The sequence below is a fragment of the Arachis ipaensis genome, chromosome B2 (assembly GCF_059453495.1).
Source record: "Arachis ipaensis isolate K30076 ecotype BB chromosome B2, ASM5945349v1, whole genome shotgun sequence".
NCBI lineage: Eukaryota > Viridiplantae > Streptophyta > Magnoliopsida > Fabales > Fabaceae > Arachis > Arachis ipaensis.
This window is the reverse complement of record NC_142437.1, coordinates 30236327-30250841: the sequence shown is the minus strand read 5'-3', so window position 1 is coordinate 30250841 and position 14515 is coordinate 30236327. Positions and strand designations below refer to the sequence as shown.

At 34.6% G+C, this 14515-nt stretch overlaps 1 protein-coding gene across 1 annotated transcript; it reads right to left on the bottom strand.

Annotated features, from left to right (window-relative positions):
- Nucleotides 1-837: 837 nt before the first annotated feature.
- LOC107625183 (CLIP-associated protein) lies at nt 838-14023 on the bottom strand. Its single transcript, XM_016327757.3, has 21 exons — nt 13263-14023; nt 11228-11383; nt 11068-11130; nt 10540-10608; nt 10208-10373; nt 8209-8370; nt 7603-7700; nt 7069-7143; nt 6922-6990; nt 6760-6845; nt 6573-6690; nt 6279-6377; nt 5840-6197; nt 3892-5690; nt 3388-3489; nt 2900-3004; nt 2687-2761; nt 2539-2607; nt 2350-2418; nt 1485-1586; nt 838-1298 (listed from the first exon to the last, which is right to left on the bottom strand). The coding sequence occupies exons 1-21, from the start codon at nt 13614-13616 to the stop codon at nt 1137-1139; spliced, it is 4356 nt and encodes a 1451-aa protein (XP_016183243.1). The 5' UTR covers nt 13617-14023; the 3' UTR covers nt 838-1136.
- Nucleotides 14024-14515: the final 492 nt, after the last annotated feature.

Here is a 14515-nt window from a genome sequence, read left to right as displayed (position 1 = left end):
TTGAATTGATTCAACTTCCTTGTTACACATAACATAAATATTATCACTCTGTTCAATGATGCACAATCTACTCAGATGATCCTTTGAGAAAGGAGACGCATGATTCAAAAAGTTGTTATAACTTAGTTAGACTTAATTAAATATTTTACTTAAATATAGAATTTTATTAAAACCTAAAATCTAGTTCGTTTTTAAATAAATGTGCCTTTGATTTTGTCGGGGTACGGATTTGCCATAATATAGGGGTTAAAAGATTTTTGTAAAGTTAATCCAAATATTTCAATAATAAAGAACTAAACTTTTATCGACCAAAAAAAAAATTAAACTTTTCTTTTCTTGGTACTTAGAATTAAGAATTTTATAAGGCAATTCGAAGGGTATGTCTAAAATCAGCCCAACCATTTTGTGCGTATTAGATACGTCATTTTTTATGAACCATTAGATTTTATTTATAAAGTCTATCAGTACTCCTCTTTCATAACATCATTTGATTTTCATTTAATAAAATCTAATGGTTCATAAAAAATGACGCATTTAATGCGCACAAAATAGTTAGGCCGATTTTAGACATACTCCAACTCGAAGAATAGTTCTTCAGCAAAGCATAACCACCCACTCAATATTAGGACTTAGGAGAAATTAGGTCCTAACTGCTGAAACCTTTAACTATGAGCCATTTAAGAACAGTTAACTAATACTATGCTGTATCTTTACATGTCAAAGGCGTAACACACCCAGTCCCGGATTAGGGCTACAGGCAATTAGGCAAAGATGCAACAACATTCATGTAAGAATTACAACCTGAATCTCGGGAAATGAGAAACCAAAACCAAAATATTGAAGCAGCCGAACCAAAGAAAAAGAGATCATATCCATTATCCAAAGCCATATAATACAATCAATCAATTCAATGTTGATTACAGTTTGCGCTTTGTATTCCCCCGCCAGTACTCTCCAAGTCAAACAATGGCAGGGAAATCGGAAGACCAAAAATACATATATATAAGACAAAGATGAGGAAAGGAAAGACAATGAAAACACACCAAAAAAATTTCACGAATGCAGATATACAGAATAGACAACACAAAGAATAAGAAAACACTCCAAACCCCACAATTTTCTTCCGGACGAACCAGCTAATCATGAATGGCATCAATTGCTTTTCCTGTTCTAGCCTGCGAGATTCGATTTGCATAAATGGTGACCAACTTCAACTGCGTGCTGTTGAGCCCTTCCAAATATGGCAAGAATGCTTTGCCAAGCATGATATAGATATCAACTAGACAGAAAACAACAGTCTGCACCAAACATCATAGACAAAAAAATGAGAACAATGAAAAAGACAGTTACATAGAGAATGGCACGTGAAAACATGCCAAAAATAAATAGCAAGAGAAGTAACATCAATTCCTCTAATTCAAAGAAATCATTTATAGTCAGTCACGTTTACCATCCATTTCGTATACTATTAAACATTAAGGTACCTTACGAACATCTGCACTCTGGTTTCCAAAAGCTTCAAACAGAGAAGGCAAAAATGAGGGTAACTGAGCCATCAGTTCCTCCTGAGAAAGTTGGCCTACAAGCTGATGAAAATGATGTCCAGGTAATTAATATATATGTTCATTATGAAATTTTAGCTCATGCACACAAAAAGATAGGTCACTGGCTAGTCTGATATGGACCCACCTAAACAACAACAACTACAAAGCCTTATCTCATTAGGTGGGGTCGGCGATATGCATCCACCTAGTTCTAGAAAAATATGAAATGTAATAATAGTGGGCAGCAAGCACAATACAACAATAGAGAGAAAGAAAAAGGGAATTACTTTTTAGTATTAGTGATATGATACCCACCTACAATTCTGCTTACTATCACTAAATGATACATTATGTATCTTTTCCTTGGTAAATTTAAAACCGGGACATATTTAATTCGACGCATATAAAAGAATCCAGGAACTTGTGTGAGTATATTGATCCAGCCGTTCTTGACAAAGTCAAACCAATGACATATTGGTTTAACTTATCCATGATTTAAAATTTCAAATATATATACATATAAAAGAAAAAGGGTTAAAATAATGTTTTTATTAAAAATAAGATCAACCCGGTCCAAAGATAACCTTTCTACAAGTATCACCAGCATATTGACATTGGATATGAGTTTAACGGGGAATTTTTCCCAATTTTGAAGCATCATCATTTCATAGGGATGGGGATACTTCCTAGCTCCTACTAAGAGTCCAAGCAGAAAGAAGCTTTAAAAAATAAGTATGCCAAAGTAGAATTCATTTAAGACATCACTGATAGGAAACCATCATTTGCAGCAAAACTTGATCATTACCTTTGTCAAGCAATTTATGCAAGTAACAAGAGTTTTCTCATCCTCAGTAACCAATAGGGGGACAATAACCTGAAATATTTTAATTATTGATATCATTATTAAGTTAATAAAGTAACCCAAGTCCCATTCATCTGAAATACATTTACAAGCAAGAAGAGCCAACAAGTGAAAAATTCAAGAAATACATACACTTAAACATCTGAATGGATCATGCTGGGATAAAACAATAGTCAGGCAGTGCTCTGCTTCATTTGAGACCTGAAAACAGGACGAAATTTGCTGAAATTAGGAGAAGAATTAACAAGAAGACAAACAAGAACATCGCAATGTTGGATACCTTAGGAATTCTATCCTTTGTTACATTAAGCAGCTTTTCAATAACAATTTCGACTGAACTTTCCATGGCATCTTTCTGGAAAGAATAAACAGAAAGATAGAACAACCTCTTATTATATTCCAAAAAGCCCATAAAAGAAATATGTATGGTTGCATGTACCAATATAGGCAAGGGCAATAAAACAAAGTGGAGTACATAAAAGGGGGTAAGAACCTGGTTTTTAAGCATTTCAACAAGCATTGAAAGAGCAAGCTCTCTGATTGAGGAATCTGAATCATCCAGCACCTCAAGCACAACTGTCAGAATCTGATTGAAGTACTGCAATGACGATGAAACAAACATCACAAAAGACAAAAAAGAAAAATCTAATATACTGTGCTATGCCGCAATGGTGGTTAACATGATGAAAAAATTAGGACTTAAACTTTTCACAAGCAAAACTTCTCTAACTTCTAATGTCATAGCTGATACAGCAATCAAAGAATTAAAAATGATCATTATATCCAGCTTTAGATGCAATATGTTTTCAAATATAGAAAATGTATATATTATTACTTAATAGTAATATTCATAATGAATTCAAAAACACTTAGACGATAACAGGAAATAACACTGGTATGATTATGAAGTTCAATGAACTAAACTTCCATTCCATTAATCATATAACTTGGGGCCATGAAGGAAGTATTATCAAATCATACCTGTGTCCAAACAGAAGGATCATTTACTATGGATGCTTCAACGAGCTGTTGAAGTGCAGTCTGCTTACTTGAAACAGAACTACCATCATCCCCACTGCATATCTACACAAAACAAATAAAATATCGTTTTAAAAGCAGGGAAATATAAGTATAGAAACAGCAGCCCAGTGCATGAGACTCCCGGAAACTTATGAAATAAGCAATTCTAGCTGGTGTAGTTAGCTGCAGCATGATGCTATAGTTCTAAACAACGATTCTGATTATGTCTTCAACATGCGCTCTTGGCCGCCATATGGGTTAAAGCACATGAACTTTATTTCTTCATATGTTCTGAAAAGGGATTTCGTTGATAGATACTTTCACTTTCTATATTTTCTGTATTTTTCTGTTCTTAAAACAGTTATCTTACCTCATAACCAAACTCTCAAAATCAAATCTTCTTCATTCCAAAATACAAAATTGTAAAGACAACTGTAACTCTTCTTTTAATAATTTTAAACTTACCATATGAAGAATTTGAGGAATGCTTGGTCCTGTCATGGAGTTAACCTTTACAGATTCATTTGAGTGATGATTATGGTTCAGCTCAGACAAATGTTCTTTGTCATGTCCAATGCTTTCAGCAGTATTTGAATGTTCCAATGACATAACATCATTGCCATCAAGATGTGATGACAGACCCTCAAAACTCATGCTACCATCCACTTGTCCAACTTGGCTAGAGTGAAAACCTAGGTTTTGACCTATTGAATTGACCGTGTATGGAAGATTGTTAGTTTTGGAACCAAGAAAGCCACCATTGGAATCGGTTTCGAAATTCTGATATGGTTGTTCCTGGGTTTCATCAGAAGCTGCTTGACCAATACTAGTTTTAACAAGGGTTGAATCTTGGGAACTCCACTTCCTGCCAACATCACTATCTAGTGAACCAGCCGCATACCTACCAAGGTAATGAGTTTTTCTAGACAAACCAACATAACCATCTTCAGACGATGTTCCTGCAGCATCAGATGGATCATAGGAAGACTTTGATCGTTGTCGCTCTTTCTTGTTCTGCAGATAGTTTATTAAGTCTACTTCAATACGAGGGGTGCGTTGTTTAAGAGCTCGTCTCAAAGAGTTCTGTTCCTCGACAGACAAGCCAAGAATATAATTCAGAACAGCAGCTGTATCAAAGTGAGTGTACACGGATATAATGCATGTAATAGCTGCCTCTTTAAGCTTTGTATTTTTATCATGAACCAATGGTGTTAACTTTGTAAGCCATAATTTTAGGATGCCAATATTAGAAGCACCTTCTGGATTCATTGCATGCTTGTTAAAGGAACTAACTGCAAATTCAATAACAGCCAATTTTGCCTTTGGAGACCGTTGTTCATCCAGTGAGCGCAGCAATGCTGGTAATAGAGAATCTACACTGTATGTTTTGCCAACAACTCCAAGAGTTGTTGAACCTGCTTGCTTAACAACATCTTTAGGGTCAATTAATCGAGAAAACACATGAGGTAACATCCGTTCCATATAACCCTCAAAGGGCTTTCGGCATGCAAGAATAATTTCTGCAAGTGTGGAAAGAGCAGCCTGTGCAACTTTATGGTGAGGATCATCCAAGTGCCGGAAAAACAACTTCATTACCTTCTCAAAATTCTGGATTACTTCCTGAATTCCTTTTTGACCTTGCTGCAACAAAGAATGAATATAATTAAAGGCAGAAACCCTAGCAGACCAGCCAGAACCCGAATTAAGCCCTTCATTCAGAGCTTCATGAAGAGATGCTGGTCCATCTGAAAAGTTTGAAATCTCTGCAGGAGATAATTGACTATCGTCAAAACTCCTCCTCCTGCCAGTTGACGATGTACGTGCAGCAACATTCTTTCTCAACAATGGCCTCTGGAAATGAGGTACATAACTACTGTGAGAATCCCTAGCAGTGCCTTCTCTGTATTGTGTATCCATATACTGTCTATCCATGTTGGGGTTCATATATCGCCTAGCCTCTCTGATCTCATTGATTTCGTCAACAGAACTTCTTTCTTGAAATCTTTCAGAAGCTCTTTTACTTGAATATGTTGAAAATGATGAAGGCGGCTCCGGGCCAACATTACTGTGATATGATAACTTGACAGAATCTTTGGAAGCCTGAATTTGGGCCATTATGTCAGACATACCCAAACTACCATTTCGGTTGCTACCTTTATTGACACCAAAAGAAGTTGAATCCCTTGCTGAAGTGCTAAGCAGACGATTTGATGCCGGGGCAGCAGCAGGGAACGGTGGATCCCGAGATGATGGAGGGTCAACTCCTGCACTAGGGACAATAAGAGATAAATTTAGCCGCTCACAAATAGTTCAAAATCCACACCACAAGCACTTGTAATTATAGAATGACAACAAATCCTGAAAAGTGAAGTTGAGGTAGAAACAAAAATACTGAACAGGTAAACTTTGGTACCTAGATCCAAACTTGATGACCGGAGTGCAGATGAATTACGTTTATCGGACAAATCCAAACCTCTAAGCATGCTTTCAATAGCAGAGACCTTCTGTTTGCTTGCATTCAATACACTTTCCAAACTACGTTCTGTACCTTTACCAAGTGATTTGGCTTGTGAAAAAAGAACACCAGAGGAAACCGATGTCCCTGATGATAGACTTGAACTTCTGTCCATTGCAACAATAGCAGAGGTTCCATAACCAGGTAGATTAGAGGAAGCAGATGCCTGACTAGTTAATGACGTCAGTGCAGTTCTATCACGAATGGAAGGGGATGCATGTCGCCTATGCATTCCTCCATCCTCTTCATTTATTAGCTGCAAGTTATGTTTACCTTAAGCAAATGACTAAGGAAATGAATGCAAGAAAAATAATACTACTGACATCTATATGTGTACCCTTTGAATAGCAGGATCAAATGATGAAAAAAGACGACGGGAGCGCTCAGGCCAAGTTTTTGCAAACATACGGTAGCACATCCTTGCAGTAGACCGCACCTATCATGTTTCATAATCATGTTATAATCATTTTCATGCACATATACCTTGCCACCAATGATGTGGTCGCATGTGCATGTCAATAAAATGCCGAAATAATACAGAATTTATATTTACCAGTAAGAAGGTATTTAAGTCACAATGCAACAAGGTTTTATATTTACCAAAAATTAAATAACCTACAATTAAGAATACCTCACTCATGGCATCTGAAACACAACACCTTATCATATCTTCATACAAATCAGCTGATCGCTGTATTTCTGGTGCATCAGGCCAATGTTCTAGAATCAAAAGTGCATAATCACAACACCTACAATACAAATGATATAATTAAAGCTCAAAGCACTGGCATATCTTTCCTATGAGTAATAATACACACCTTGCACGAAGAACTGAACTACGATCATTTTTTGCACAATCAGCTATACGAGGAAGCACACGAGAAACTTTACAGTTACGCAGCATCTGGAGAGTAGAGAACCAAAGTGAAAATGAGATGTTGCAAGGAGATAAAAGACTTTTAATAAGCATAATAAATTACCGTTTTAACACAGTTATCTGCAGATTCTGCAATTACAAGCACAGTAATCACAACCAGCTTCAGAAGGACCTGATTATCAGATAAAGCATTAAGATTCTGAAAATGTAACTATCATCATTGAAGTTCTAGACAAAAGGTTGAACTTACTGGTATGAACATTTCAGCACATGATTCGAAATCTCCTAGGAGGTCCTTTGACAAGAAGCATAATAAATGGCAAGCCTAGAACAAACCAAATACAAACAAAAAGCATTTGTGAATTACTAATAGTAGTTAAAGATCAAGGGCAGAACTTTGTGTATAACATGCACTTATGTCTTACGTGATAACATTTCAATCCAAGCTAACATAACGCCAATCAAAAATAATGGGAGAAAAGCAAAAGAAGATCACAAAAAAAGAGAGATACACTGTTTCATAGTTTGCTATCTACCTTTCCCGAGTTTATATAGTTGAACACCCTCTAGGTCTGGTTGGAGCCAACATATTTTAGGAAAAAAGGAGTACTTCAAAAGGGAATATTCATCAATTCCTTCATTCTATAATGGGAGGTGGAACAAGAAGCTATAACTCATAACTCACCACAATCCAATGCATTCCAATAACATCAATAATTACATAAAGTAATTCTAACAATAATGATACACCAAGAATAGGAAACCAAGTAAAATGTCAGTGTACCTGCTTCACAATGCTAGACCTTCTATCCGATAGTTGGGTGGTTAAAGGTCCAACAAGCTGCTTTAGTAGTCCAGAGAAACTTTGATATTCAGTAGCACCTGATAAGGTGGTATCAAAAGAAATTCAGCATTAATGTCAGAATAAAAAAGCAGATATCATAATTCAAAATATCCATGAACATCAAAATAAAAAAACAAAAAAAGTAAAGCCACCGTCCATTAAAACTTAAAAGATAGAATTTTAGGTGCACCACATGTTTAACTAACAAGCCCCTCCTGTGTGTAAAATCAGGATTACAAAATCCACACTTCTATAAAAGGTGGCTCGCAACAGATGCTTTAACCATCACTAAATTTTTCTCTTTCTTGTCCAACATATACATTTATTTTAATAATTATCAGTTGAAATAGTTCGATTAATAAAGGCATAATGAACCAATAGCTACAAGTAAAACATCTTTCACATTACACAAAGCTCATATTAAGATATTCTACAACAGCAACTTTTTCCAAAACAGGAGGAACTGAGGAAGTACGTAGTTTGTCCAAGCATATAAAATCCGGTAACATACTACATATTTCTGAGAAGAATACGGAAAACACCTACCTCCCAAAACAAGACCTTCAATTCTCTGCATGGCAGCAATTCTAATTGACCAGTCCTTCTCAGGAACGAGGGTCAATGCAATCTTCTCAATTTCCCTGATTAACTCCTTCTCTGAATACACCTTGATAGGATCTATGGGTTTCTCAGTGAGATCACCTTCCCCTGTTCATAATTAACCATCAAACATGATACAGCTTTAGTAAAGAACATTGAAAGTCCAACACTTAGGCTGACCAGGGAACTGAAAGTGTGCATATCAACTTTTTGAAGACATAGAACGTAAACAATATATACTGTGTAACATGAAATTATCCAAATTTGATAGTCTGGATTTTATTAATCTCTTCATAATATTACTTTATCTTCCTAGAATAACTTTACTTCCACCACCAACATCATCTAAATTTTTCCACAATTCGCACTTGAATGCTATATTTCTTACTAAAAGAAGTTCGGAGCAAATATCCATCATCTTGATTACTAAAAATTTTAGTACTACAATGTACCGAAGGCAGAATCTGAAAAAATCAAGTAGGCTGAATTGGTGGAATTAGAAACCAGCCACAATAGTAACAAAATCCCAATTTCTAATTATAGATTGACACCCAACATGAAAATAATTACAGCACAAGTTGCCAATTGGAATAGCAAGTAGCACTCATCCTCATGTGTCAAAATTGATATTCTCAGAACTCCTACCAATCATGATATGAATTGAAAGCACTTAGTGATAGAAAACCAACTAACCTAAAATGAAAGAAAAATAGGCGAGACCAAAAAGAAACATTTAGGGGATGATTGGTTTTCTATTTTCATTCTCAATAAAAACAGAAAATATGTTTGGTGGCACACAATTAGAAACGTTTTTGTTGAAAATATTTTCAAAAAATACACACAAAACTAAAAACTTTGTTTTTACATTTACAGCATTTTCAAGAAATTGCAGTGTATACGATTGATAATGTTTTCATTCGAAAACGCGGGGGTTATTGTTAAATTAGGCTGATTTCAGCCTTTTTATGATACAAGGCGCAGGTTTGATCCTACAGGATAACAGTTTTTATTAAGCCTCAAACAAATGGTAGTGCAAGTATTGGACAACCATTTGTTTGTGATTTTCTTATTTCATCTTTTGAAGTTATATTCAGTTGTTATCACTTTTGCCTTCAAAAATTATTCAACATTAATTATTATTTATTTATTTAAAATAATATCACCGTACAATTTCAATTCGTTATTCTTTTTGTTCCAATTTAAGTTCAATTTTCTTATCCAATAATAAGGTCATTGTATATAAATATAAAAGTTAATCTAGGAACAATATATTCATCTTTTTAAAATTTAATTGAGCTTTAAAAAAAATTCTTGCAATCTAACGGATTTATAAATTATTGTAGTTGATTAATAACTTATTAAATAAAGTATATTTATAATGCTTATATATATATTAATTAATTAATTTTAGTATTGAAAATTCATTTTGAAAATGGATCAAACAAACATATTTTCACCATTTCCTTAGCTTGAAATACTTCGGCAAACCAACCTTATCCCTACATTTCAACCACAATTTTGTCCAGCACATATCGAATGGTCAATGAGCTATTATTATCACAGGAGTTATAAGGCAAATAGCCAATCATAGTGCAAGAGAGAAATGGAATATATACATCTAGTCTAGTGTACATAATGGCAACATGAGAGAGATTTAGTGCAAAATTTTCTTTTCCAAAATACCCTTCATCATATATAATCTATAAAAATATACTTTATAATGTCTAAGACTTGAACCCATAACTTTTTAGTCTTAGTATAAAATACTTACCATCATAACTAATATCACATTTGTTAGTATTGCACATATTTAATTCATAAAAAGATGAACGTGCCTATTAATAAACTAATATGTGGATAAATTATGCACAATACTATAAAAAATTGCTACTATCTGATATACTATCTAACAATTGCTATAAAAAAAAATTGCAGACATACTAACCTCCAAAAAGAGAGGTCTCCCTTGATGAAGTTTTAGCCTTTGGGCTACTTTTCTTGGGATTAACACTCAAAGGCTTAATCTCCCCAGTCATATAACCGCTAGAAATACCATCCGAAGGATGAACTTTAGGTTGAATGCCCTCCAGCCGGGCATTAATATCTTTCATCTGAAGCAATAGTGGTTTAATAAAAAAGAAGGATGAATCCTCACAGTAGTTATCATGAAAATGCAAAATGAACTCAGATCCAAATTAAATATGTGAATTTTTTGTGGCTGAGTAAAATATTAAATAACAAGGAACTCAGGATTTTGGTTCTTCCTTTAACATTTACCAAGGTTGAAGGAAGATTGTGGCGTTGAAGTTCATCACGGAATTGAGACCCAGCTTGAGCATACATCTCCTGTAAAAAAACGAGGATTAAAGAAATGTATTTGGATTTGCCACAAATTTAAATCTCCAAAATCCAAATTAAGTATGACTATGTGATTAAACCAATAATAATGCACTTCAAAGAAAAATCTGATAATAACAACAACAACAACAACAATCCCATTATCCATAATTTAACAAGTTCCATTAATCCAAAACTTCAGGCTTCTAAAACCTAGATTACGTCAACTCACAAATTCAAAGTTGTATCCAGTTAACAAGACCACGTAGAAAAATATATAACAAATTGTGACATCAACCTCAAAAATCGTTTGGCCAATAATCTCCAGTTAAAGTATTCTAACATCAAAACACTTTCTGCAAGGCAGACTTCATTTTTTTTTTCCCAATTTTTTAAAAGTCACTGCCAATATTTTAACATAAAAATGCAGCCCAATTATACAATATAAAATTCCAACATAAGACATACTTCAATACAAAGGATAGCTGCTTCTCTAACAGCAGGATTTGGATCATTCAGCAAATGCAAAATCTGTCAGTGATCGAACAGGGTTAGCTTTGCATAATAGAGTATTGAACTAATATATATATATGTATCACTGCATATTTGTAAAATCCAGTAAACATACAGGAGGGAGAATAGTCCGTTGAAGGGGAAGTTCAGTAGATGAAAATAAACCAATTGCAGATGTTACAGTTCGTGAAAACTCCTCTCTGACTCTCCAGCTTTTGCATGTCCAAGCAAAGGCCCCTGCTCTTTCCACAATTATTGTAGGAGAAGAAACCTGCAAATAATAATGGTATCTCAATCACAAAATGAATGGAACGTGAAGAGTTCCCACAAAGTCTTTTAATATTGAATGAGGTCAGCCCAGTGGGATGGAATGACTTCACTAAATACATAGTTCCCACATTATCAACATAAGTTCATTGATATTTTCCTGTTAGGACTTAGGACAAACATACAGAAATGGCATTCTGTGAGATCAGTTAAGATACAGCCAGGACAATTAGATGAACATATTCAAACTCAAACTTCTGTAGAGTATTCAGAGAAATAATGATTTGTCTGGAAATAAATCATAGCCTATTGCCAACATCTCCAACATACATTTTTCTAATGCCTACAACATGAGCAACGTAGCTTAATACCAAAGTCTAAATTGAGCTACCAAAGAAGCAACATACAATATATAGCAATCATCCACTCTAACAAGCTTCCATCTTAGCTTGTAAGAATTTAGGAAAAAACTAAACTAAACTCATTCATATCTCATTTCAGACATTCTATTCCAGCAGCAGTTTACTAGTACACATTTTTCTCTGCCCAACAGCTTAAACTTCGGGAAGAGATATATCATCACCACAGCTCCACTCTAATAATAATAACAATTGTTTGCTACGTAAACCTAACCAACCACTTCGGTTAGGAAGATACTTAGGCACTGCACATCATGACACTCCAACAGAATAGCATGGCTGCATACCAGCCTTGACTGATTTCCAATAAGATCACAATTGCAATTAAAAACTTGCAATATTATTCAGAAATAGGAAGTCTTCTATGAATCAATTAGCCACAGATTACGTCATATCCAAGTAATCAATGATCATCGCTTATCAGATTTTCCATTTCTCCAGAATCATAGGACTTTCTAACAGGTTAACTAGAACTAAAAGTGTAGCCTAGAGAAGCATTATAACCAAACGGCAAAGAATGAAACCTTCATGCACAAACATTAAAACTGTGATATGACTTTTAAGTTTAATACCACTGAGCTTTCTCTTCATACACTCAAAGTCTTTATGCCCATTGCCCTTTTTTAACAGTTTTCACTGTCATCTCTCATGGCTGAACAGTCCACAGGACCATAACGTTACAAGCAAGCTAACACAAGCTTTTCCCACTTTCCTTTACACGGATTCTCCTCTGGGCAAGAATCTACCTTTTTTTTTTTGGTGACTGAGAATCTACCTTTAATAAGGGTGTATTTGGATCATCTGTGAAAATTAATTATTCAACAAGCAATTATAAATGGAATTATTATACCTTTTAAAATTTTTTACTAGATTTACTTTTATATATGATATTGTTCTTTTTTAATAAACCTTTATATATAATTGATTGATGCCTTTTATGATCAATGATTAAAAAAATAATAATAAAATAAGCGTATAGAAGTAAATTAACGTAACGAGTAGTTACCAAAAAAAAATAACGTAACGGATTATTTTTGGAATGTAAAAATAAATAAATAAAATAAACTATCCACACAGTAAAGAGGACATGGAATTATCAAAAAGATAAATTAATTCGAAGAGATCTGTTTATATGACGTTATATTTTAATATATAAGGATATATTATATGCATGTATTATGACTTATGCACTTAATTAGTTATTAATTCCAAATCCAAACTAGGCAATTACTAGTGCTCAGATTCACAAATGCTAAAACATAATTTTCCTCCATAATAGATTTTCCTTTAGCATAGATAAACTAATATACTTAATCTTTTTCAAAATTTATTGAATACTCTCAAGCATATCGAAGTGTATAAGATACAGTTTTTCCACTTACTTACACATCAATACTCTCCCATCACACATAGCTACTTCAATTTCTTCACAAAAATCGCAATCGAATTCCAAAAAACGGTTACCTCCATGAGAGTGAGCAGGAGCCTCCGCGCGGCGTCGCGGACGGGTTGTTTGGCATCGCCAAGGCGGTCGACGACCGCGGGGACGAGCGCATCGAGGTGAAGCTTGAACTGCTCGCCGGAGAGAACGGCGGCGGAAGCAAGCGCCTGAAGTGCACCCTGCGACACCTTGAAGCTGCCACCGCTTCCGCCACCAGCACCGTCCTTCAAGAGATCCAAGCAGCAATTGACAAGCGAAGCTACCTCGGAAGACGTGAGGCTCCTTCTTGAAGCTTCTAGAAGCTCGTGGAGGCGCTCGACTCCGGCCATCCTCTCCTTCGCATCCTTCGCACGCGCCAGCTCTATCGCTTCCTCCATTTTGCCGAACAGAGAGAGGATCGGATCTGGTGCGGGAGGGTTCAGATCTGGCTTCGGGAAACCAGGTTAGTGAGTGTTGAAGTTAGTTACATTGAGCGGTTGCAAATGCAAATGCAAATGCAAATGAGAAACGCAAAATGCAAATTGAACTGCAGATGCAAATGCAACAAGATAAAGGGCGATAAATTCGGAAGGAGGAGAGTGCAATTTAGTGTAGTAGAGAGATAGAGCGAGACTGAGATTGACGAGGGAAGAAGATGATGGAATGTGAAGAAATGAAATTGAAATGAGTTACGAGGAGGAAACAGTGTTTAATTGTTTATGCGGTTTTTGTTTTTTCTTTTTCCTTTTCTGTCTCTTTTATTGAGGTTGTTGGTTGGAACTTGGAAATTTAACCAGCCATGTGCTCCTAATCTATGATGTATATAATTGTATACCAGTGTTGCCTTTTTTTTCTTCAAGTCCAAAAAAAAAAAAAGGTGTTGCTTTTGTAGTTTTATTTTTTTTAAAAATGGAGATAAAGTAGACTTGTGAGTTAACATTTAAAATCATCTCTGAATCTTCATTCCCAACCCAAAATAGTCTCTGAATTTTACATTAATTTAATAGGAAAGGTTTAGCTGAATAAGTTTTTCAATTTTTTTCTTTTTATATATCTCTTTTTTCCTTTAATTAATTTTTATTGTCTCAAACTATTAAATTAATTTGGTCCAACTTAATTATCAAAACTTAATTTTAGTTGACAATTTTTAAAATTTTAAATGTGACATATATATGAAATAAAATAATGCTAAATTTTATTTTGTATTATATATAGATAATTAATAAAATAATATCAATCTTACTTCAAAGAGACAATTTTACTTTTATGGAGAACTAATTAATTTTTGTTGTCTTAC

Coding starts and splice junctions, on each gene's coding strand:
- LOC107625183 (XM_016327757.3), bottom strand. CDS start 13,616: ATGGAGGAAGCGATAGAGCTGGCGCGTGCGAAGGATGCGAAGGAGAGG. Junction 8,371..10,207: donor GGAGACCTCTCTTTTTGGAG/GTTAGTATGTCT, acceptor AATTATGAACAG/GGGAAGGTGATCTCACTGAG. Junction 6,378..6,572: donor TTTCAGATGCCATGAGTGAG/GTATTCTTAATT, acceptor GAAACATGATAG/GTGCGGTCTACTGCAAGGAT.